Genomic DNA, 24,524 nt, shown 5'->3' with positions numbered 1-24,524 from the left:
TCAGGCTGCATGACCAGGTTTAACAGCAGAAACAAGAAAACATGATAGCAACCAAGTGAAATCATCAATCTATGTTTTCCATTAAAGAACACTGACAAACTAGTAGAAGTTGCCCCCTGGTCTATCTTGGACCCTAGCACATGCCTATTTTAAACACTAGTTAAAACATTTCATTCAGGGTTGGCCAAACATCAGCACCAGGGTATCATTAACTAGCTGAGATTAATCTTGTGCTTATGTAAGTATATTCTCTCTCCATCCTTGATCAAGCTTTCTTAATTGTAATTATTTGTCACCATTTTTCATCCTTTATAGCATTTACAGAATATAAAAACAAAGATAAACACAAAACTCGAATCTTCTGTGTCATCTAGTGAGGTATAGTTATAATTAACACTGCAGTCAGTGTAAAACTTATTAAAACTATGTACAAATTTGATATTTCTTCTTTCCATTAAAAACTGAACTTTTTGAATGTACCAATACCTTGATTCAATGCAACAATTAACTATTAACTAAATCTAGCTTATTCCCTAGCCAATCACCTTCCAACAAAAGAACAACTGGTCACTGATATCAATATTATCAAACATCTTGTTAAAATCAATCCAATTAATTTTATCGAATACATCAATGTTATACCAAATAGCAGTTACATTATAAGTCAGACTAACATTAATACCAAATAAATCAGCTAGAATTCTTATAGTATTTTCTTTGCCTTCCCAACAAAAATGGTACTTGCTCATTTTGTGAATGGGTATAAATCAAGTGCCATATTAGGTAATTCTCAATTACAAGTCTCTCAGAGCCATAGACATAAGTTTTGTTTCATACTACAAGGCTGTATTACATAGGCATGAGGCAGGCAGGCGGTCACAGACCTACTAGAGTGCTCAGTTTCCCCTAAATGGGGCTGAAATGATAGAAAAATGAACATTATGCAGAACAAAGGAAACAGTAAGACCAAATGGGATTAAAAAAAACAAAAATTCTCATGATAATTAGACTATATGGCTTAGTAGCTACTAAACATTAATGGCTCTATTAAAAACCCATTGGAAACCTTAAATTTAACAGTGAAAGGCAGGATGCTTTGCCCCCTAAAATCAGGAAGAAGATAAAAAAGTCTGCTCTGGACTCTTCTATTGTTATTGGAGGCTCTAGCCAGGGTGGGTAGGCAAGAAAAAGGAAAACACATCCCGAAAGGATAAGGAAGATGCTTATTCACAGATAACATGATATTGTTTATAGAAAATCTTAAAAATCCATTAAAAAACTATCAGAAATAATAAATGAGTTTAATAGGGTTGCAAGACATAAGATCAATATACAAAAACTAATCAGATTTCTATATAATTGCAATGAACAACCCAAAAATGAAATGAAGACAAGACAATTCCTCTGAATCTGTTTGGACAGTTTCTTCTTTTCACCTGTGTGTAAACTGGGATTAATGGTTTCTGCATCTGTACTAACCAGTGGATAACAGAGTCTTATAAACTCTCACTCAGCCACCTACTCCCTGTGACTGGGAATGAAGAACGGGAAGTGCAGCAGTCATACCGCCGCCACTGTGGATCGGAGTCATGCTGAAGCTGATGGTCTCCTAAACCAGGGGCCAAATTCTGGGTAAGAATTACGGACACATGGAAAGATGGAGAAGTTTTGATCCTCAGAAATGGAGCCAATAGGTAAGTATTAATAATAAAAAAAGCTAACATTATCATGGTACCCTGCAAAAGGTTGGGAGCAAGAGAATGATACTCTTAGCTATATTTACAGATGCCCACAACACCTGCAGAAACAGCCTCCTTTATTTGAAGCTGAAGGCCCAAAATGGATTCTGGTAGGTTTATGAAAGATTTAATCTAGACTTATGTGCTATATCTCGATGATGTTACCCAGAATAATTCTAATACTTCCTTTTGTTTTACATATTCTCATTTTACAGGTTTTATATATTCTGGAGGACCCCTTCTGGGAGGCAAAATTAGGATATTGTTGCTGCTCAGATGTGTACAGAAGAATCTGTTCAACACAAGAGCCAAAGACCACTGTGTAAATATGAACCCAAGTGATCATCTGTTAAGAATATACCTGATATAGAGACATAAAACACCTGTTACATGGCTGATGGGTCAAGTGTCATGTGCCCTACTATCTGTACACCATGTTTTGGTGAGTGAAAGGCATTAACAAGTTAAAACAAAACATTTTGTAAACTGAAACCAAGTAAAGGATAACTTGGTGGGCTTACATATCTACCACTGATAACCCTGAAGTTCTGGTGGAGGTGACTGATTGGGGAAAGAACTAAACTTAGTTAACAATTAATTGTCACATTTATTCAATTTATTAATACATTTCACAAAAATTAAAATTTCTGTGGTAGTGAGGGGTAAGTTACGAGGTTTACGCATGATTAAAAACAAGTTTACACTGGACTATCTGGTAAACTGCAAAGTTTCTTTAAAGTTACACCTGCATTTCAGTCACTACACTACACAAATGATTATTATTTTTTGTTTTTATCCCTGTTTTTCTGGTCTGTAATGTGTTAAAAAAAAAAAAAAATGCAGAAGGAATGCTGATAAGTGTAATTAAGAAAAGTTACCCAAGGATGGGATTTAAGTACAGGATTAATTTCAGCTGGTCTGTTGCAACCCTGTGTTTACCCTTAGGTACATACCTGGAACCAATCATGTTGCTGACCCATGGCCAAATCTAAATGAAACAGATTAATATAGTCTGCCCCAGGGTCACAGACAGACCAGGGGACAACTGGCACCACTAGCTTGTCAGCACTGTTCACAGAACTTTTACAGATTCATGGGTTTTACACCTGGTTTCTGTTACGTTCCCTTGCTTTTTGCCTTTGAGCCTGGTCATGGAGCCCGATTCTGGCTATATGAACAGAGAAGGGTATAAAAGACATCTCTGTGTAAGACGGATGCTTCCCTGAAACCAAGGTATTGTACACAGATTTGAGTGGTGGTCCACATTCTGAAGCATGTTCTCTGCGACTGAGGTAGGACCCCTGGAGGTGCCTGATGATTCTGAAGCTCTGTGACATCCACCTATGTATTTTTTTCTCCTGCTGTACGAAAATTTCAGTATTTATTGATGTTTTACATAATATAGGACCACAAGGAATAATCATTAAGTGAATAAATGAAGGTTATAAAATGTCACTAACAATCACTAGTTCTGTCGCCTCTGCATTTTAAATGGCGTTTTTGCTCTCCAAGTTACACCTTTCCCTTCATATTCTTTTGCTTAGTTGTCTGTCACTGCTGCTGTTAGCTCTGAATAGCACACCACTTCTAAAGTGCTACCTCTGAAGTGCCTATTTGCTGAAAAAGCAGACATTCCAAGTTTGTTTGAAGTATGTTGCTGACTTAGGTCAATAAGATGAGAGAAAAGTGCTTAATTTAGGTAAATGGAGTTCAGTACATCATTTCACCCAGGGAGACTTTAAACATTTAAAGTCAAATTAAGATAGCTGCATAGTACATTACATCAAGAAGATATGTTATTTTCCAGATCAAGTAAAATTTTAGGCCAAAAATGAATGTGACATGGAAAAATGCTCATATATTCATTGTTTTCTTATCTGCCAGATTTTTAAACTACCTCTAGAAAAGGGATTATTTAAGAATCAGGAAAGCCATCAGAGACTGCTAATATGTTAAAGACATGGAACAACTGTGAAACCTCAAATAATAAAAGAATATGAACATCAAATGTACCTTTATGTAGTCAACCAGATTTTGATATTCAATGTAGTTGCCTCCTCCCACCACAAAAACAATTGCCTAAAAATGCAAGTAGAAGAAAATAGGTAAGTTAAAAGAAACGGAACAGTATTTTAGCTCTCAAGCAACATGGCTTTTAGTGTGGAGCCTATTCCACAACTTTTGCTGCTGCTGCTAAGTCGCTTCAGTCGTGTCCGACTCTGTGCGACCCCACAGACGGCAGCCCACCCGTCCCTGGGATTCTCCAGGCAAGAACACTGGACTGGGTTGCCATTGCCTTCTCCGAACAAATTTTGCTAGTTAGTTTTTTTTTTTTTTAACCTTCCTAAGTGCCTGATGCTCCTTCAATGATAGAGAAATTTATTTTTTAAAGTCTATAAATTTCTAATGTCAATTGGGTATTAAAGTGGAGATTTTTCAGAAACAATTATGAGGAAAATAAACCTCATCTTTCAATTAAACAATACCAAATAAATCCATAGGGCTTTTTCTAAAAGTCATCTTTGACTTTATTGTTATTTATAATGAATCTTCAGTACACAGGATCAGATTGATCAAGACTGCCAAACAGTAATCATCATAAAGCCATAGGACAAAGATATCCTTCAAGACTGCTGGGTCACCTTTTCATCCTTCCATTTTAGGGACAGAGAATTTTTATATGAACTTACCTCTTGGAATGGATTTTTGTTTCTTGGAACTGAGCTGTAAGAACAAACAATAAAAAACCCATACTGAAAATTTCACCCAAAGCTTTTCTTAAGGATAAAAGGGCATGGAAAAAATATATATATATACACACACATGCCCTATTATCTGTGTATTTATAATTCTTCTTAAGTGGGATTCAGAGAACAAGCTAAATGAGGTACATGTCTCAGTGTCTAAAAGGGAATGAGGCAACCTGTTGACTTTAAAATTCCACAAGACTGAGAGGGAATAGGAAAGATGGAGCATTAGTTCCCACAACGAGTGGAGATCTGGGTGTAAGGTAAATTGATAAAATATATGCTTTAGTGATGAGTGAAAGTCGCTCAGTTATGTCCGACTCTTTGCGACCCCAAGGACTATGCTGGAGTGGGTAGCCTATCCCTTCTCCAGAAGATCTTTCAGACCCAGGAATTGAACTGGGGTCTCCTGCACTGCAGGCAGACTCTTTGAGCTACCAAGGAAGCCCACTTTAGTGGTAAATTATGTGCAAGTTTTACCATACTGGACAGATTATAGTTTGTGGGTATCTACATTTGTGGAAAAACTATGCAAACACATGTATGGCAAGGATAACAATTCAGGAAGGAAAAGGGGGATGAAAGAAGGGATCTGTATTTTTCTGTAACCTCTTTATATATTAATTACATATTTATTTACTTCAAAAATACTTGGTGTCTAAGAGCTCTTTTTAATAAAGACAATTTGCAAAGCTTTTGTGAGTCAAATATATATTTGTTTTGAGTGCTAAAATAGGCTATACGAACAAAGATAACTTAGGTTTTCCTCACAAGCCATTTTTGAAAATCTCAACCAAGGGGAAAGAGCTATTATAACCGCTCAATGATTCGGTGACTGATTCCACAGTTCCATATTTTCCCCATTTCTGTGACCTGGGTGAAAATTCCAGAAAAGGGGCCAGGAGCTGCCTAATGCCTCACAGTGTTTAACTTCCTTCTAGAGTGCTTGAAGTTCCTCTAAGAGCAGACATGAGGAGAGGCGAGACTTCAAAGAGCACTGCACTACCAGTTGTTAAAAACCGAGATCTACTTGTGATAAGACAGCTCAGGAGAAAGCTGAGCCTATTAAAAATGAAACTCTGTGCTTCTCTGTCTTATCAACACTCCTAATATTCCTTCTTATTATCATGAATAAACTAGATATAGGGAAAATTGAAAGAATTTCTCAGAAGTTTCTAAGAAGCAAAATATATCTACTGATAGAAATATAAGGAAGGAAAAAATTGTAAGCTTGAGGACATCAAACGTGTTGTAAACCCACCATTTAAAAGTGTACAATTAGTGGTTGGTCTTTTAGTGTATTGTGAGTTGTACAACCATTACCACTGTCTAATTTTAGAACATTTTAATCACCCACCAAAGAAGCCCCATAGCCCCTGAGTGTCGCTCCTCATCCTCTTCCTTCTATAATTTATTCTTTTGTCAAATTCTTTCTTACCAGCTGCAGCTGCTAGCAGCAGCTTCTTTTGCAACTCTGGTATTATTTCTGGTAAGTTCAGAAAAGAGAATAACCTTTATGTTTCCAAAGTAATCTAATAATCAATTTTTTAGTGACCAGATTATCCGATCTGACTATCTACAAAGATTTGAAAGCTTGGGATAAATCAAAGTTTGAAAGATCCCAAACATGAGGTATAGGCAATAAAGAAGCTTCACCCAAGTTTTGCTGCTAAAGACCATTCCTCCAAGAAGGTTTGTTCTATAATTTTATCCTTTTTTCTGTATTTTATACACTACTATCATACCACCAGAATTAAATTTCTAAAAATATACCCATAATAAAGATAGTATCTTACCACACCATGTTTGTCAAAAAATACAGAAATTATTTGCAGAATGTTTCACTGCCAAAAAGAAGGATTCACAGCAATGGTCCCCAGGGGCACAGATTGTATGGATGAGTTCAATAAAAAACCGACTGGTATCCAACATAAAGCCTTCCTCTTTTTCATTTGGTCCAAAATATCCAAATTCTCCTTTTCTACACATAAGATTGTAATACCCTCATCATTTCATTAAAAACAACAAGCATCTAATGTACTTTTTTTCTGTATATATACTTGGAAGGAAAAGCATCAAAGGGTTAAGTATAATTACCAGTGATTACCTCTGGGTAAAGAGATTCTATATGTTATTTACTTACCAGTTTTCTATACAGTTTGAATTTTTAATAATAAGCAATTACTGATTTATAACAAAAAAAATCAGTAAACGTTATTTCCATATCTGGTGGGAATGAGGAAACATACAACAAATTATGCAAGAGCTGCTTACCTGTCATTGCCCCGTAGCATTTTGGGATCAAAATACCTATAGTCATCAGTTTCCTATTTAAGAAAATAGAGAACTTTACCACAACTATGGAATTTCTCTTTAGAAAGTTCAAGTTTTGCTTAGAGTATTTTAAGATTACTTGATGAATCTACTAATGAATATTAAGCTGGTAGAATAAACAGCCATCATCAACACTTACTGTGCATTAAACATCATTCTAAGTGTCTCAGATGAAATTACATAATCCCGTGTCATCTCTGAGGTACTTGTTGTTATCCATGTTTTTCAGATGGGAAAACTGGGATACAGAGAGGTTATCTAACTTTCCTAAGTCTTATGACAAGTGTGGAAACTCCAGATCTGAACCTGGGCAGTCTAGTTTCAATGCCCCGGCACTTAACCACTATGCATGCTGCTTCTCAAGTGTATACCTGTTTTTATGTAGAAAACAAACTATGGTTATAACCGGGGTGGGGGGAGGGGGCGCAGATAAATTAGTAGTTTAGGATTAACATATACACACTACTATATATAAATTAACCAATAAGAAACTATTGTATAGCACAGGGAACTATACTTAATAATTGAGAAAAATAAATATACCTATAAGCCTATTATAAGCTAATGCACTTAAGTATTTTTGCTTTTAGAATTTTATTACATTATTATATGTCCATGATTTTATTGATTGTGCAGAATACCTAATACAGGTTCAAATCTTTTATAATTGAAACCTCTGGAGTTAGATATATTTTGCAACTTTGAATTTAAAAAACTGTAGATAGATAATATCATACATAGCAACTCTATATAATGTAGTATTTCCAGTGGGCAGCACCCCATCATCTAACATGGTAATATTTCTGCAGCTAAACAAATGAATATTAACATAAAGTATGATAAACTATAAAGAACCTCAATATGAGTTAAGGTTAGGTTTTGCCAAATGAATTATACAAAATCTTTTTGGATTTCAGAACTTGTGGATAAGGGGTTGCTGGCCTCCATACTACATAATCGACAAGCTTCTTGATATTAAAGATTTAGAAAGTACTGCTTTACTGCATATAATGTCATTACTTCCTAATCTCTATCTCCTTCTCCCTCCAAAGCACAAACACCCAAAGGAACTTACTCTTTTCTGCGATGTTTTTTGATTCTTTTCTGGATGACCCTACCCAAAGGTGATCAGTGACCAACTCTGCATTATCATTATCTAGTCCTGCACTCAGTGCTGGCCAGTGCTAACAATCGCAGAACTCTCCCTGAACCAAAAGTGAAGTCGCTCAGTTGTGTCCGACTCTTTGTGACCCCATGGACTGTAGCCTACCAGGCTCCTCCGTCCATAGAATTTTCCAGGCAAGAGTACTGGAGTGGGTTGCCATTTCCTTCTCCAGGGGATCTTCCCAACCCAGGCATCATACCCGGGTCTCCTGCATTGTAGGCAGATGCTTTACCATCTGAGCCACCAGGGAAGCCCAAAACCAAATGCAATGCCATAATCCTTCAACACTTTGTTCCAGGAAACCACTACTACCCAGGTGTACAAGGGTAGATGAAACCTATCTAGTATCTTGCCTAACCCCTTTTATTTTATTCAATCAAGACAAATCACAGATCACTTAGTAAATTGAGTGATAACAATGCACCTAGAATTAGGTTACAGCATTTTTAAAGCCTTTGAGATACAATATATTCAAGATTATTAGTCAGGTCTAACTTTGTACACATTGTTAATGTCTTCAATGCCTCCAAATAATTTTTCAATATGGGAACAAGACGGGGATAAGAGAGAGTGCAGGCATCTGTCCCACCTAACAGATGGGTGAAAAAACGCTTCTAAAGTAGAAAAATTTTACTTTTTCTAATTAATTAAAAAATATCTGCCTGTGGTAATGTGCCTTCAGTTATAAAGTCAAAGTCACTAGAACTGATAAATGAATTTATAGAAGTTGGAGACACATGTGAATAAGACCCATAATAGCCATCCTTATGGCAGAAATATGGATTTGGCATCTAAATTTTTGCATTTATTTATATTTTTAATCTTTATAATCGTTTGGGATAACATCTTCCAGAAACCTACTGCCTATTATAAAGTAGTATTCTCTAAAGACAATCACAAATGCATTAATCATAAATGCATACTTCGCTAAGGCTTTTCAAGAAGCATTCCTTCATATATTCTGTACTCTTCATTTATTCATATACTCTAGGGTACAGTAATAACAAAGTCTATTGTTATTACATTGTCTACTATGTTCTCTGTATTGATTCTAGAAAAATCCACTCCTTTTTAGCTTATCATTATAGACAATTTTCTCTTTCCTTTCATAACTGCAACTGCCCTTTACTGGACTTTTTTTCTGTAACACTGTATCTTTGTTTTCACATGGACAGATTTTAAAATTTGTTTTTGTTATTTTCTTTAATGTTATTATAATCATGTTATAACAAATATGAAATAATGACATATTTATCTGCAGATTCTGTTCTTACTCTGCTTCTCAGCCTGGTATGCTAAGTCTTGATGCCAAGTCTACAGTGACCCAGATCAACCCAAACCAGGGTTCTGATCTATTCCAGACAACCACTCTCTTTCCAGTTGCCACAGTAACATGGTGGGCTGCTTTATGAAACAGATTGTGATGATTTTTACATTCCTTTCTTGAATTATAAACAGCTCAAAAACCCATTTTTTAAGTAAATGCTAACAATATTTACTCATTTATCTCTTCATCAAACAATTTCAATTTACTTTTTAGGCCAAAAGAATTTAGTGCCATCTGAACACATGCTCTTAAATTTTTTACTATGCAATCCTATCCTAATTTAATTTCATAAAATTAAACTGGTCTGGTACTTTTCATATTATACCAACTGATGCTCACTAGTTCTCTTTTACTTATAGAAACTTGCTCCTTAGGATATATATAGGATATGATCTACATTTACTTTGCATGAGAGCCGGCCAGAGTGGATGCAGTAATGGCTAAAAACTGCTGTTTGAGGATGTGGACTCTTTCCTTTCCCTCACGCACTCTGCTGAGATGAAGCCCACAACACACTGAGCTTATCACCTTTGGTACAGGTAGTTTGGTACGCTCAGGAATTTACAAGTACAACGTTATATGCTACTCACAGGGTTTGACTTCATCTCCATCAGATTGTCTAAAATACGAGTAACAGGTAGATTCTGTGGAAGAAATCATTGAGTATTTTGTTAAATATCAGAAGAAATGACACACCAAAATTCTTCTTTAGTAACAAGACAACCTAATCATTCTATAGTTCAGTATGTCTACCTTTCAAACACATTCTAAGATTAAGTATTCTATGAATGGTGTCATACATGTAAATATCTTTGGCACTACTCAAGGTTCCAAATGTAATCTTAAAAAATGTGTAGGTGTATCTAGGTTTAGTACAAATATATATTTGGGCTTTTTACTTTGCTGGATATCTGCTTTTTTAATACTAGGAAGTTTTTAAGAACCCTGCCTCCGTTTTTCATTTCCTTTCGGTATATTTAAGTTTCTTTAAAAACACAGTACATAGTTCACAAAAATATTAATATATGAGATTACATGACCTAACAGCTTTTCATTTCTAATGTATAATCTTCGATTATACATTAGATACTTGTGTATCTATGTATACTTGTGTATCTAATGTATAATCTTTGATTGTATGTATAAAGATACACAAAGAGCACAAAAGATATGAAAGAACACAAAGATACTTGTGCACTTTCATAAAAATGGGGAAATGGATACATACACAACTTTTAATTTTGTCTCAGGTAGACTTCAAATTTTCAGTGACATACTGCACTGTCTTCTTACCGAACAAATTCCACTTTGAACATGAAATGTATAATACTGGTGCTGACAGAAGATTGCCTCTTGACATGCTTACATGCATTGGGATAAGAAATTGTACTGTTCTATTTCAATCTAACCATTTGAACCATTATTTTGAATATAACACATCGGGTACAAAAAATTTTCTAAGTGACTATTATGCCTATTCAAAGTTCATTTCTACTGGAATGGTTTTCTGCCCACTTTGAACTGATATTTCCTTTGTGAACTGTAGAGAATATTCTGGAAAGAATCATCTTGTATCTTGGAGATTTCATAGAACAGAGGCAACCTTAAATCTCATTATTCACATAATAGTAGATAACACATTACTATTTCACAAGTTTTACTTTCTTTAGGTCATAAAACATTTTACTATTACTAAAATGGACTATCACTAAGGAAAACGGTGCTTTGCCCAGACAGAAAATATGCATTTCTTTTTTCTTTTTCTAGATTTGCAAGTAGAAATCTTTTAAGATAATCTTAGGCAAATAAAATTAAAGTTATTTCATTATACTCTAGATATTTTTGTTGGCCAGGAACTCCTTAATATAAACACAAGAACCAAATGTTCAAGCTCACTGAATGTACTTCCTGAATTCTATTTAAAATCTGAAAAAAGGTAGCTCAAAATTGTACCTTTTAAGTTTTGTTTCAAATAAACTTGAGTTTGTTCACTTAAGAATGTGAGTCTAAATCATACCCTTCTCTAAAGAATAACTGGGTACAGATTTAAATCTTAAAAATGCTTTAAGAAAACTAGTTACATATTTATTCTTAGTAACACCAACAAAAGATGAAGTACTCTGTGACAAAACAGGAAGAAATAATAAAAGAATTCTGGAGCAAGGCAACATTATAAATTATAGCATTTTACTAAAATTATATCTATTTCTCTAATTTACATTTAACTCTGAACTGTACTATGCTATTAGGTATATGCAATGGAGAAAAATTCACTAAAGATTTTATATAATTGGTAAAGCCATAAGACTCATATTACTTTTACTGTATTTGCAAAAATAACTGGAAAATTGAATACTTCACTTAGCATAAAAGTAAAAATTAAATTTTACTTTGTATTTAATAGCTCTGGTGTATCTGAAAATAAGCCTACCAGTGAACAGGTCATTAAAAAACACTAGAAAAATTTCTCTCTAGCAGAACAGTTCAAAAGTTTAAGAGCCCAGAGACTATTCTTTATGTTTTTGTTTGGTCTTTACAACCAGGTAACACTGAAAGAGTCATCAACCACTTCCACGTTATACAATATTCACAGATTGTCACATATTAAGGAAAACTTCCAGTGTAGAGAATGATAAAAGAAATACACAGTGTCCTTAAAGGCTTAAGAAAGAGCACTTCAGGAAACAACTTCTGAGATCTCTGTCACCAACTACTGCTCTACCTAGCCTAAATGAAGCCTTGAGTTAGTGATTTAAAGAATCAATCTTATATTGATAATAATTTATATACAAGATAATTACTGTTGTTTAGTCATTGACTCATGTTCAACTCTTTGGCAATCCCATGGACTGTAGCCCATCAGGTTCCCCATCCTTAAAATTCTAATTGAAATAACTGAACTGTGGCAGCTAACAGACAGAAAACAGCATAACAAAACCATATAATTTTCTTCACTCAGCAGATGGTCTGTTCACTCATCTTAAAGACACAAAACAATTGTGTACCTCAATAAAAGGCATACAAATGAGATTTACTCATATGAAAGCCCATTATTTAAAAAATTCCCAAGCATGTTTTTAAATCAGTCAATCCAGAAGGAAATCAAACCTGAATATTCACTGGAAGGACTGATGCTGAAGCTGCAATTCTCTGGGCACCTGATGCAAAAAGCCAACTCATAGGAAAAGACCCTGATGCTGGGAAAGATTGAGGACAGGAAGAGAAGGGAGAGACAGGGGATGAGATGGTTGGATGGCATCACCGACTCCATGGACATGAGTTTGGGTAAACTCTGGGAGTTTGTGATGGACAAGGAAGCCTGGAGTGCTGCACTCTATGGGGTCGCAAAGAGTCGGACATGACTGAGCGACTGAACAACAAGTGTGTTTTTCATTGTTTTTGGAAACTGCTTCAGAAATAGAGTGAAAAATGTTATTATCTAGGTTCAGTTCAGTTGTGTCTGACTCTTTGTGACCCCATGGACTCAAGCACACCAGGCCTCGCTGTCCATCACTAACTCCTGGAGCTTGCTCAAACTCATGTCCATCGAGTCAGTGATGCCATCCAATCTTATCCTCTGTCGTCCTTCTCTCTTCCCCACCTTCAATCTTTCCCAGCATCAGGGTCTTTTCCAGTGAGTCAGTTCTTTGCATCAGGTGGCCAAAGTATTGGAATTTCAGCTTCAGCATCAGTCATTCCACTGAATATTCAGGACTGATTTCCTTTAGTCCAATGAATATTCAGGACTAATTATCTAGGTTACTAACTAAATTTTTATTAGTAGAAAGCACACCTGAATATCCTAAATTAAGGATTACTATGTTCAAATTTCAAATATATGAACATTAGAGAAGAAAATACAGTGAAAAATTAATTTCTAAAAATCCTAAATGCTTTTATGATCATAGTCATATTTTGTGATTTCAGTCACTGGAAAAGTTTAAAATTCTAAGTCAGAAGGGATCTACACAGTAAATCCAACATCCCCATCTTACAGATGCTGCTGCTGCTGCTGCTGCTGGTGCTGCTAAGTCGCTTCAGTCATGTCCAACTCTGTGCGACTCCATATACGGCAGCCCACCAGGCTCCCCTGTCCCTGGGATTCTCCAGGCAAGAACACTGGAGTGGGTTGCCATTTCCTTCTCCAATGCATGAAAGTGAAAAGTGAAAGGGAAGTTGCTCAGTCGTGTCCAACTCTTAGCGACCCCATGGACTGCAGCCTACCAGGTTCTTCTGTCCATGGGATTTTCCAGGCAAGAGTACTGGAGTGGGGTTCTTACAGATGAATAAAATGGCACCCCACTCCAGTACTCTTGCCTGGAAAATCCCATGGATGGAGGAGCCTGGTAGGCTGCAGTCCATGGGGTCGCTAAGAGTCGGACACGACTGAGCGACTTCACTTTCACTTTTCACTTTCATGCACTGGAGAAGGCAATGGCAACCCACTCCAGTGTTCTTGCCTGGAGAATCCCAGGGATGGGGAAGCCTGGTGGGCTGCCGTCTATGGAGTCACACAGAGTCGGACACGACTGAAGTGACTTAGTATAGCATAGCAAAGAATAAAATATATAAAGTAGTATATTTTTTCCAAGCCACAGACATTAATGGCAATAAAATAAAGAAACAAGATTACATGGACTGAATAAAACACATCCAATCTTCCATCATTCAGTTTCAACAATTATTAACTTATGACAAACTCTTGTTTTATTGGTATTCTCACCCACTCCCCAGTTCCTAGGCTGTTTTAAAACAAGCCCCCAGTATAAAATCATTTTGGCAATAATCTGTCTTCTGAAAAACCTGTCTGCAGGTCAAGAGCAATAGTGAGAACCAGATATGGAACAATGGATTTATTCAGAATTGGGAAAGGAGTTCAACGAGGCTGTACACTGTCACCCTGCTTGTTTAACTTACACAGAGTACATCATGTGAAATGCTGAGCTGGATGAATCACAAGCTGGATTCAAGACTGCCAGGAGAAACATCAACAACCTCAGATATGCAGATGATACCACTCTAAAGGCGGAAAATGAAGAGGAACTAAAGAGTCTCTTGATGAAAGTGAAAGTGGAAAGTGAAAAAGCTGGCTTGAAACTCAACATTCAAAAACTTAAGATCATGGCATCTTGTCCCGTCACTTCATGGCAAACAGAAGGGGAAAAGTGGAAACAGTGACAGGTTTTCTTTTCTCGGGCACCAATATTACTGTGGACAGAGACTGCAGCCATGAAATTAAAAGATGCTTGGTTCCTTGGAAGGAAAGCTATGACAAACCTAGACGGTGTATTAAAAAGCACAGACAACCCTTTGCTGACAAAGATACATATAGTCAAAGCTATGGTTTTTCCATTAGTCATGTATGGATGTGAGAGTTGGACCATATAGATGGCTGAGCACCAAAGAACTGATGCTTCTGTGGTGAACTGTGGTGTTGGGGGAAGACTCTTGAGAGTCCCTTGGACTGCAAGGAGATCAAACCAGTCAATCCTAAAGGAAATCAGCCATGAATATGCATTGGAAGGATGGGTGCTGAAGCTGCAATACTTGGGCCACCTGATGCAAACAGCCAGCTAATTGGAAAAGACCCTGATGCTGGGAAAGATTGAAGGCAGAAGAATAGGACGACAGAGAATGATATGGTTGGATGGTATACTGACTCAGTGGACATGAGTTTGAGCAAGTTTTGGGAGGTGGTGATGGACAGGGAAGCCTGGAGTGCTGCAGTCCATGGGGTCACAAAGAGTAAGACATGTCTGAGCGACTGAACAACAACAACACTATACTATTCACCATTATATTCTTGTACAATTGTCTAGTCAAGGCTATGGTTTTTCCAGTGGTCATGTATGGATGTGAGAGTCGGATTATAAAGAAAGCTGAGTCCTGAAGAATTGATGCTTTTGAACTGTGGTGTTGGAGAAGACTCTTGAGAGTCCCTTGGACTGCAAGGAGATCCAACCAGTCCATTCTAAAGGAGATCAGTCCTGAATGTTCATTGGAAGGACTGATGTTGAAGGTGAAATTCCAATACTTTGGCCACCTGATGCGAAGAGCTGACTCATTTGAAAAGACCCTGATGCTGGGAAAGATTGATGGCAGGAGGAGAAGGGGAAGACGGAGGATGAGATGGTTGGATGGCATCACCAACTCAATGGACATGAGTTTGGGTAAACTCCGTGAGTTGGTGATGGACAGGGAAGCCTGGCGTGCTGCAATCCAGGGGGTTGCAAAGAGTCGGACACAACTGAGCGACTGAACTGAACAACTGTCCTCAAATAAATATATTCCAAACCTGCAAAGATCATTCCAGTGGTTTTAGGTGATAGCTGATACTTGTGATGCATAAAACTTATGCTGCCCAAGAAACAAAAAGGTATAAAAAGCTCTTATAAGCGACCTAGAAAACTGGACATGACAAAACATCCTATTATTTCTATCTATATTTTTTATAACTTAAAATGTTTATTCAGATAAAAAAAAAATCCAAACCAGTATTTAGAGATGTGAGGCATAAATTAGAATTTTACAAGCGTGAAACAAAGAATTCATCTCTACAAGTCTTCTTCTTTGATGTCTCTTTTCTCAGTTCCCAACCTGCCCCAGATCTCTTAAAACCTGTAGCAGTTCCTTTAAATTTTAAAACATTAGGACAATGTAACTTTAAAAATGGCTATGTGTTTAAATATTTCTAGAGCAAGAGACTTTTTAAAAGTACTGAATTTACAGAGATTACACACCAACACATACACACAGGTTGAGGTCTGGGAGGGATGTAGAGAAACAAGCACTGTAAATCACTGCATATTGGTACATCTTTTCTGAACAGCAATTTGGTAATATTTACCAAGGACAATTAGAAATGTTCACCCTTTTGATTCCATAATTCAATTCTAGTAATTTATCATACTGAAATAAGTCAGAGATGAATACTCTCACCTAGAAAAACTAACATTTAAAACCTAGTTATATACCCTTGAGTATCTTGTATTTTGTTAAAACATACTGAATTTACTGTTTTATAATACTTTTATTTTACATTTACAATGAACCGCTATCCCCCAATCAATAACCAATGTCCCCCAAATGAGTGAATATTTCCTTGAATTCTGAAACTAAAAAGTCTTTTGAACATCTATTAAAAAAGAACAACACTGGCCTGGCTCTCTCCTAGCAGTGGTGACAGAAATGTGATGTAGAAACAGGTAACCACCAATCATTTCAAATTTTACTTCTGTAAATGAAAAACTGCCTATATCAAAGCAGTATGTTATATGCAATGTTAAGAACAGGAAGGTTTGAGGTCACAGAGGATCATCTGTTTTTATATTTTGCAAACTTCAAAGAAAACAAATCTTTTGTTAGCACAAGAAAATATTTTAAGTGAATCAGTTTAGATACTTCTTACAGGCATCATTCAGGGATGTACATCATGTGACTCTAAGGTAATAAGTTCAAAGAGTAAATATGGGTATTGAAAAGACTGAAGCCTGTAATTTCTCCGTGCCATCAGTTATTTGTGAAAGGATTCCTTTGTTTAGGCAATTTTACTACTGGGATTTCCTTCCAACAGCAAGATATGAATTCTCCTCTTCAACTGCACATAGTCGCAGACTCCCCATCATGAATCACTGCCTTGTTGTGGCAAAGGGGCTTGCATAACTCAGTGAAGCTATGAGCCGTGCCATGCAGGGCCATCCAAAGTAGATGGGTCATAGTGGACAGTTTTGACAAAATGTGATCCACTGGAGAAGGGAATGACAAACCACTCCTGCATGCTACTTGTGAGAACCGGATAAACCATGTAAAAAGACAAAAGTCTATGACACTGAAAGAAGAGGCCCCCAGGTCAGAAGGTTTCCAGTGCGCTACTGAGGAAGAGCAGAGGACAACTACTAATAGCTCCAGAAAGAAGAGGCTGGGTCATATCATAACAATACTCACTGTGGATGTGTCTGGTGATGAAAGCAAAATCCGATGCTGTAAAGAAAAGTACTGGATAGGAACCTGGAATGTTAGGTCCATGCATCAAGGTAAATTGGACATGGTCAAGCAGATGATAAGAGTAAACAGCAACATCTTAGGAATCAGTCAACTAAAATGGATGGAAATGGGGGAATTTAATTAGGATAACCGTTGTATCTACTACTGTGGGCAAGAAGCCCTTAGAAGAAATGGAGTAGCCCTCATAATCAACAAGAGAGTCCAAAATGCAGTACTTGGATGCAACCTTAAAAATGACAGAATGATCTCAGTTCATTTCCAAGGCAAACCATTCAAAATCACAGTAATCCAAGTCTATGCCCCAACTACCGATTCCTAAGAGGCTGAAATCAATCATTTCTATGAAGACCTAGAAGACCTCCTAGAACACGCACACAAAAAATGTCCTATTCATCATAAGGGATTGGAATGCACAAGTAGGAAGTCAAGAGATTCCTGGAGTAACAGGCAAGTTTGGCCTTGAAGTACAAAATGAAGCAGTGCAAAGGCTAACAGAATTCTGCCAAGAGAGAACACACTGGTCATAGCAAACACCCTTTTTCAACAACACAAGAGACAACTTTACATATGGACATCACCAAATGGTTAATACTGAAATCAGACTGATTACATTCTTTGTAGCCAAAGATGGAGAAGCTCTATACAGTCAGCAAAAACAAGACTGGGAGCTGACTGTGGCTCAGATCATCACCTCCTTATAGCAAAATTCAGGCTTAAAGAAAGTGGGCAAAACCACTAGGCCAGTCAGGTACAACTTAAATCAAATTCCCTATGAATATGCAGTGGCAGTGACAAAGAGATTCAAGGGATTAGATCTAGTAAAGAGAGCGCCTGAAGAACTATGGACAGAGGTCCATAATATTGCACAGGAGGCAGCGAACAAAATCATCCCCCAAAAAAGAAATACGAGAAGGCGAAGTGGTTGTCTGAGGAGGTTTTACAAATAGCTGAGGAAAGAACAGAAGTGAAAAGCAAGGGAGAAAGGGAAAGGTACACCCAACTACATGCAGCTTCAGAGAATAGCAAGGAGAAACAAGAGAAGGCCTTCTTCAGTGAACACTGAAAAGATACAGAGGATAACAACAGAATGGAGAAGAATAGAGATCTCTTCAAGAAAACTGGAAGTATCAAAGGAACATTCCATCCACAGATGGGCCAAATAAAGGACAGAAATGGTCAAGACCTAACAGAAGCAGAAGAGATCAAGAAGAGATGGAAAGAAGAACTATACAAAAAAAGGTCTTAATAACCCAGATAACCACAACGGTGTAGTCTCTCACTCAGAGCCAAACATCCTGGCGTGTGAAGTCAAGTGGGCCTTAGGAAGCACTGCTGCCAATAAAGCCAGTGGAAGTGACAGAATTCCAGCAGAGCTATTTAAATCCTAAAAGATGATGCCATTAAAGTGCTGTACACATTATGTCAGCAAATTTGGAAAACCCAGCAGTGGCCACAAAACTGGAAAAGGTCAATCCTCATCCCAATTTCCAAGAAGAGCAGCACTGAAGAATGCTCAAACCACTAGACAATTGCCCTCACCTCCCATGCTAGTAAGGTTACGTTCAAATCCCTTCAAGCTAGGCTTCAGCAGTGAAGCCTTCTCAGTGAACTGAGAACATCCAGATGTTCAAGCTGGGTTTAGAAAAATCAGAGGAACTAGAGATCATATAGCAAACATCCACTGGATGACAGAGAAAGCAAGAGAATTCCAGAAATTGACTACACTAAAGCTGTGGACTGTGTGGATCATAACAAACTGTAGAAAACTCTTCAGTTCAGTTGCTCAGTTGTGTCTGACTCTTTGTGACCTCATGGACCGCAGCACGCCAAGCCTCCCTATCCATCACCAACTCCTGGAGCTCACCCAAACTCATGTCCATTGAGCGGTGATGCCATCCAACCATCTCATCCTCTGTCGTCCCCTTCTCCTGCTGCCTTCAATCTTTCCCAGCATCAGGGTCTTTTCAAATGAGTCAGCTCTTCGCATCAGGTAGCCAAAGTATTGGAGTTTCAGCTTCAACATCAGTCCTTCCAATGAACATTCAGGACTGATCTCCTTTAGGATGGACTGGTTGGATCTCCTTGCAGTCCAAGGGACTCTCAAGAGTCTTCTCCAACACCACAGTTCAAAAGCATCAATTCTTCTGCGCTCAGCTTTCTTTATAGTCCAACTCTCACATCCATACATGACTACTAGAAAAACCATAACCTTGACAAGACGGACCTTTGTTGGCAAAATAATGTCTCTGATTTTTAATATGCTGTCTAGGTTGGTCATAACTTTCCTTCCAAGGAGTAAGCGTCCTTTAATTTCATGGCTACAGTCACCATCTGCAGTGATTTTGGAGTCCCCCCAAAATAAAGTCAGCTACTGTTTCCACTGAAAGGGGAATAGCAGACCATCTTACCTGTTTCCTGAGAAATCTGTGTGCAGTTCAAGAAGCAATAGTTACAGCTCTGTATAGAACAACTGACTGGTTCAGGATTGAAAAAGGAGTATGACAAGGCTGTTTATTGTCATCCTGTTTATTTAACTTGTATGCTGAGCACATCATGAGCAATGGCAGGCTGGATGAGTTACAAGCTGGAATCAAGATTGGCAGGAGAAATATCAACAACCTCAGATATGTGCGACTCTAAAGGCAGAAAGTGAAGAGGAACTAAAGAGCCTCTTGATGAGGGTGAAGGAGGAGAGTGGAAAAGCATGTTTAAAACTCAATATTATAAGAGAGCCAATGGGAATTTGCTGTATGACTCAGGGAACTCAAACCCAACGTGGTAACAACCTAGAGGGGTGGAATGGGGCAGGAGGTGGGAGAGATGTTCAAGTGGGAGGGGACATGAGTATACCTATGGCTGGTTCATACTGATGTTTGGTAGAAACCAACACCATACTGCAAAGCAATTATCCTTCAATTAAGAATAAATAAATTTAAAAAAATATTACAAAAACTAAGATCATGGCATCTGGCCCCAAAACTTCACAGCAAACAGAAGGGGAAAAGGTGGAAGTAGTGACAGATTTCCTCTTCTTAGGCTCTAAAATCACTAGGGATGGTGACTGCAGCCATGAAATTAGACTATGATTGCTTTTTGGAAGGCAAGCTATGACAAACCTAGACAGTGTGTTAAAAAGTGGAGACATCACTTTTTTGACAAAGGTCCGTATAGTCAAGGCTATGGTCTTTCTAGTAGTCATGTACGGATGTGAGAGCTGGACAATAAAGAAGGCAGAGCACTGAAGAATTGATCCTTTTGAACTGTGGAGCTGGAAAAGACTCTTTTTTTTTTTAATCTAACTTAATTTTATTTTTAAACTTTACATAATTGTATTAGTTTTGCAAAATATCAAAATGAATCCACCACAGGTATTAAGAGTCCCTTTGAAAGCAAGGAGACCAAACCAGTCAATCTTAAAGGATATCATCCCTGAATACTCTTTGGAAGTGATGGTGAAGCTGAAGCTCCAATACTTCGGCCACCTGATGGAAACAGCTGACTCATTGGAAAAGACCCTGATGCTGGGAAAGGTTGCAGGCAGAAGAGAAGAGGGTGACAGAGGATGAGATGGTTGGATGGCATCACCTATTCAATGGACATGAACTTGGGCAAACTCCGGGAGACAGTGAGGGGCAGGGAAGCCTGGTGTGCTCAGTCCATGAGGCAGAGTAGGACACAACCTGGCAACTGAACAACAACAAACTCATACAATAGCCAGTGTGTCTGACAAAAGTCAGACAGAATCTTAGAAACTAGTGGTCCCTCCTCTGTCTCACATATAAAATCATTCTGTCCATAGCTGATGATAAGCAGAGTGGCATGACTAGATTCTCTCCTAGACAAGACTATACTCTTTTTTGAGGCTCTTCAAACTCTTTTTCAACTGGGCCTTGACTTTTGGACTTCTGTGTCCATCTCTGCATTATCCACTTTTAGAAAGAAATCTGCTAAGTCAGTTTACAGATAGAACCCACATCTCCTCGGTATCTCCCCATCCTTGACATCTTTTCAGTTTCCTCACCTTTTACCACCTCTCAGGAGATGTCCAATTTCATTAGCCTGCCTTCATCAAGAATCCCGTTAGGCTGGTTTAGCCAGAATCTTCCTTTAGCCCTGATGTTTTCTCTTAGTAATTTTCCATCCACCGATACCTACACCCTGCTACTGAGCTCTAATTTCCCACTTTTCCCTGATGTATTTGGAGTTAAGCCCAATCTCTCTCCCAGACTTCAAAACCCCACTGCAGTGGCGCCAACGTTGGCCTTTCACAGTGGTCCTCCTGAATAAAGTCTGCCTTACTGTACTTTAACAACTGTCGTGAGTAACTTCTTTTTTTTAACAAGTGCTAGGTTCAACTGTAAGTACAGTATGTTGGGCACTAATGTGTCCAACCTGTTTTTATGCCTTTTCACCTTTAGCAGTCCGAGAGAATAAAGATAAACTGACCCACAGAAGTACTGAGAACCAGTTAGAAAGTGGATTAAGTATTCAGTAGTGGCCTATTACCAGAAGAGACACAGAGGGGAAGGACTGAAAATAATTCCGAAGAGGGATAATTAAGCTAAAAAGTGTTCCCAAGTACTTAGAAAGCAATGCAATCTGGAATGTCTCTGAAGGAAAGTTAGGAAGTAATCAGCCTTTTAATTTAATCTTAAGAAATTAAGATTTTTCACTGTTCTTCATTAACACTACAGGTTTTTACAATACAATGTTATTTACTTATTCAAACAAAAATTGAATACTTTTCCACACTGCTATGGAAAATTCAAAGATGGGGAAAAAAAATTTCTTGCTGTCAAGAAGTAAAACAATACATGTTGGGGCTTCCCTGGTGGTCCAGTGGTTAGGAATCTGCCTGCCAATGCAGGGGACATGGGTTCGCTCCCCTGGTTTGGAACTGAGCTCCCACATGCTCTGGGGCAACTCATAAGCCTGTGTGCCTCAACTACTGAAGTCCACATGCCTCAGAGCCCACGCTTGACAAGAGAAGCCGCCTCAGTGGGAAGCCCGTGTACTGCAACTAGAGCAAGTCCGCATGTAGCAATGAAGACCCAGCACAGCCAAAAACAAATTAAAAAAGCAAAACAAAAACCAATATATGTCAACTGTATCTCAATAAAAGTGGGAAAAAAAGAAAATATAAACAACATCAATACAAAATATCACAGGTAAATATAGTAAGAAAGATAAAAAGTGTGGAAGAAGTTCAGAGAAACAAAGATCTAGTTTATTCTGAAAACAAGTAAACAATATTCAGATCTGAATAACTGATATTCTATTTCTTTTCTTAATTGGCCTTTAAAATCCTTCTCACTACAAACTGAAGTATCTATGTGTAAAATACTATGTCTCAGATTTGCCTTAAAATATCCCTAAAAACAAATAAAAAAATGTAAGTGGGAAAGATGAAACAAGAATGGCACCATGTTGAGTATTGAAGCTTGGTGAAGGGTTCAGGAGAGCCTGACATACTAATGTGTATTTGAAAATTCCGTAACAAAAAGTTAAAAACAAGTTCAGTTTGAAAAGAAGCCAAAGCAATTAATGATCCCTCTGAAGCAGAAATATCTATATATTAGAAAAACAGAAAAACAACAGAAATATAAACACCATTAAAAGTCTTATGTTTAAAACTATTATTCCAAAATGAAATGTGAAATCAAGCTATAGTTGCATTATTCCCAAACACAAGTTCTATTTAAAATACTTGTAATTTACACAGGCTTTTAGACTATTAATATTCTAATATATGTTAAAACTTAAATGATATATGCATTTATGTAACAGTTCATTATTTTAAGATTAAGTTCATGTTTTTCAATTAACTTATTTTCACAAACCTGATGAAGGAAATCAAAATGTCATTAATGTAAGAAGAGCAAATTTTTAAAAAAAGCATAAAATTATAGAGTTCTGAATTATATATGTAAAATACTCTCATATTCTTGAACATACCAGTAAAGGACCCCTTGATTTCATTTTATTCCTAATTTTGTGCTTGAATACATCTAGAAGCTGCTCTAGCTAAGCAACCAACCTGTTAACATTTATATTCAAAAGTTACCAGTGTATTTTCTAACAGCTGTACTTACTTGCTGTTTCAATACCAGGTTCTTCACTCCTTCCATCACAAATTGTGATCCGGTATTCATGACTCGTGATAAGAGACTAGGTGCAAAAGAAGAGCACTGCACTAAGTACAAGTTCTCTGTCTGATTAACTACAGGTAAAATGCTTGTCTGATTACACAACACACGCTGATGAAGCTCACTGTGCCTACCACATTTGCTTTCATTGAACAGAAGTGACCTGAGAACGTCTAACTTCCATGGATATCACTGCCACAAATTTATTTAACAATAAAACAGTAAAAAAACATTCTGACCAGTCGATAAGATGTAAAACTAGAGTGCTGTCCTCAAAATGAACATTTTAATTGCTAAGCCTTAGCTACATATCAATATTTAGGTAAATTATTAGCTAAAGAGAGTTCTTTGAATTTCCTGACTGTCTTAATGTTAAAACAATGTATTAAAGATAGTAATCCAGAATATTAAAAAAAGTATATACATGTATAACTGAATCACTTTGCTGTACAGCAAAAATTAACACAACATTGTAAATCAACTATATTCAATTTAACAAAGACAGTAATTAAGACGACTCACTTTAGGAGTTCAGAACACACTGACATACTGAAAACACGTATGTCTGGGAGTCTCTGAACAGGTCGGAAGCTACAACCTTCTCTGTATCACAGCTGCTAGACCTAGTCCTGCACTGTTTGCTCTTCTGTCCCGCACACAAAATCTATCACATAAAAATGTGATAGCACAAAATGCCCGACGAATTTTACTTCAACTCAGTAAGAATGTCCAGTGTCTGTATTTTACCAACAAAAATAACACAAATGACTTATCATATTGGTTTTATATTTGTGGTTCAAAAAGTATTTTATGTGGAATCAAAGGGTATTTTGTGGGACAGAATGGAAATCTTGCATTTTGATATTAGAAGGCTAGGGAAGGCCTTCAATCATCCAAGATTTTCTTATAACACATTTTATTAAAATCCTCAACTACAAAGTCCATAAGAAATCTAATAGGCTTTTAAGATTCAGTAAGGTTTTAGGACAGAAAACTGGAAAGCCTATTTTATTAAATACATGGAAGTAGTTTTCCAAATATATTTTCATTTTCCCTATCCTG

The 24,524-nt window shown here is 37.2% G+C and overlaps 1 protein-coding gene across 2 annotated transcripts in view; it reads right to left on the bottom strand.

Moving 5' to 3' along the window:
• The window catches only part of SCFD1 (sec1 family domain containing 1), a 113,049-nt gene that overhangs the window by 7,777 nt on the left and 80,748 nt on the right, over positions 1 to 24,524 (bottom strand). For both annotated transcript variants that reach the window (NM_001191365.1, XM_024981582.2), the window contains 5 exons: positions 23,409 to 23,484; positions 9,903 to 9,956; positions 6,761 to 6,813; positions 4,430 to 4,463; positions 3,753 to 3,818 (listed from right to left, as the gene is read on the bottom strand). In NM_001191365.1, the coding sequence (NP_001178294.1) occupies positions 3,753 to 3,818; positions 4,430 to 4,463; positions 6,761 to 6,813; positions 9,903 to 9,956; positions 23,409 to 23,484 (283 nt within the window). The remainder of the gene's footprint in view (positions 1 to 3,752; positions 3,819 to 4,429; positions 4,464 to 6,760; positions 6,814 to 9,902; positions 9,957 to 23,408; positions 23,485 to 24,524) is intronic.

This window comes from Bos taurus, chromosome 21 (genome assembly GCF_002263795.3).
Source record: "Bos taurus isolate L1 Dominette 01449 registration number 42190680 breed Hereford chromosome 21, ARS-UCD2.0, whole genome shotgun sequence".
NCBI classification, from domain to species: domain Eukaryota; kingdom Metazoa; phylum Chordata; class Mammalia; order Artiodactyla; family Bovidae; genus Bos; species Bos taurus.
Note: the sequence above shows the minus strand (reverse complement) of the source record. Positions and strands in the feature narration are given on the sequence as shown.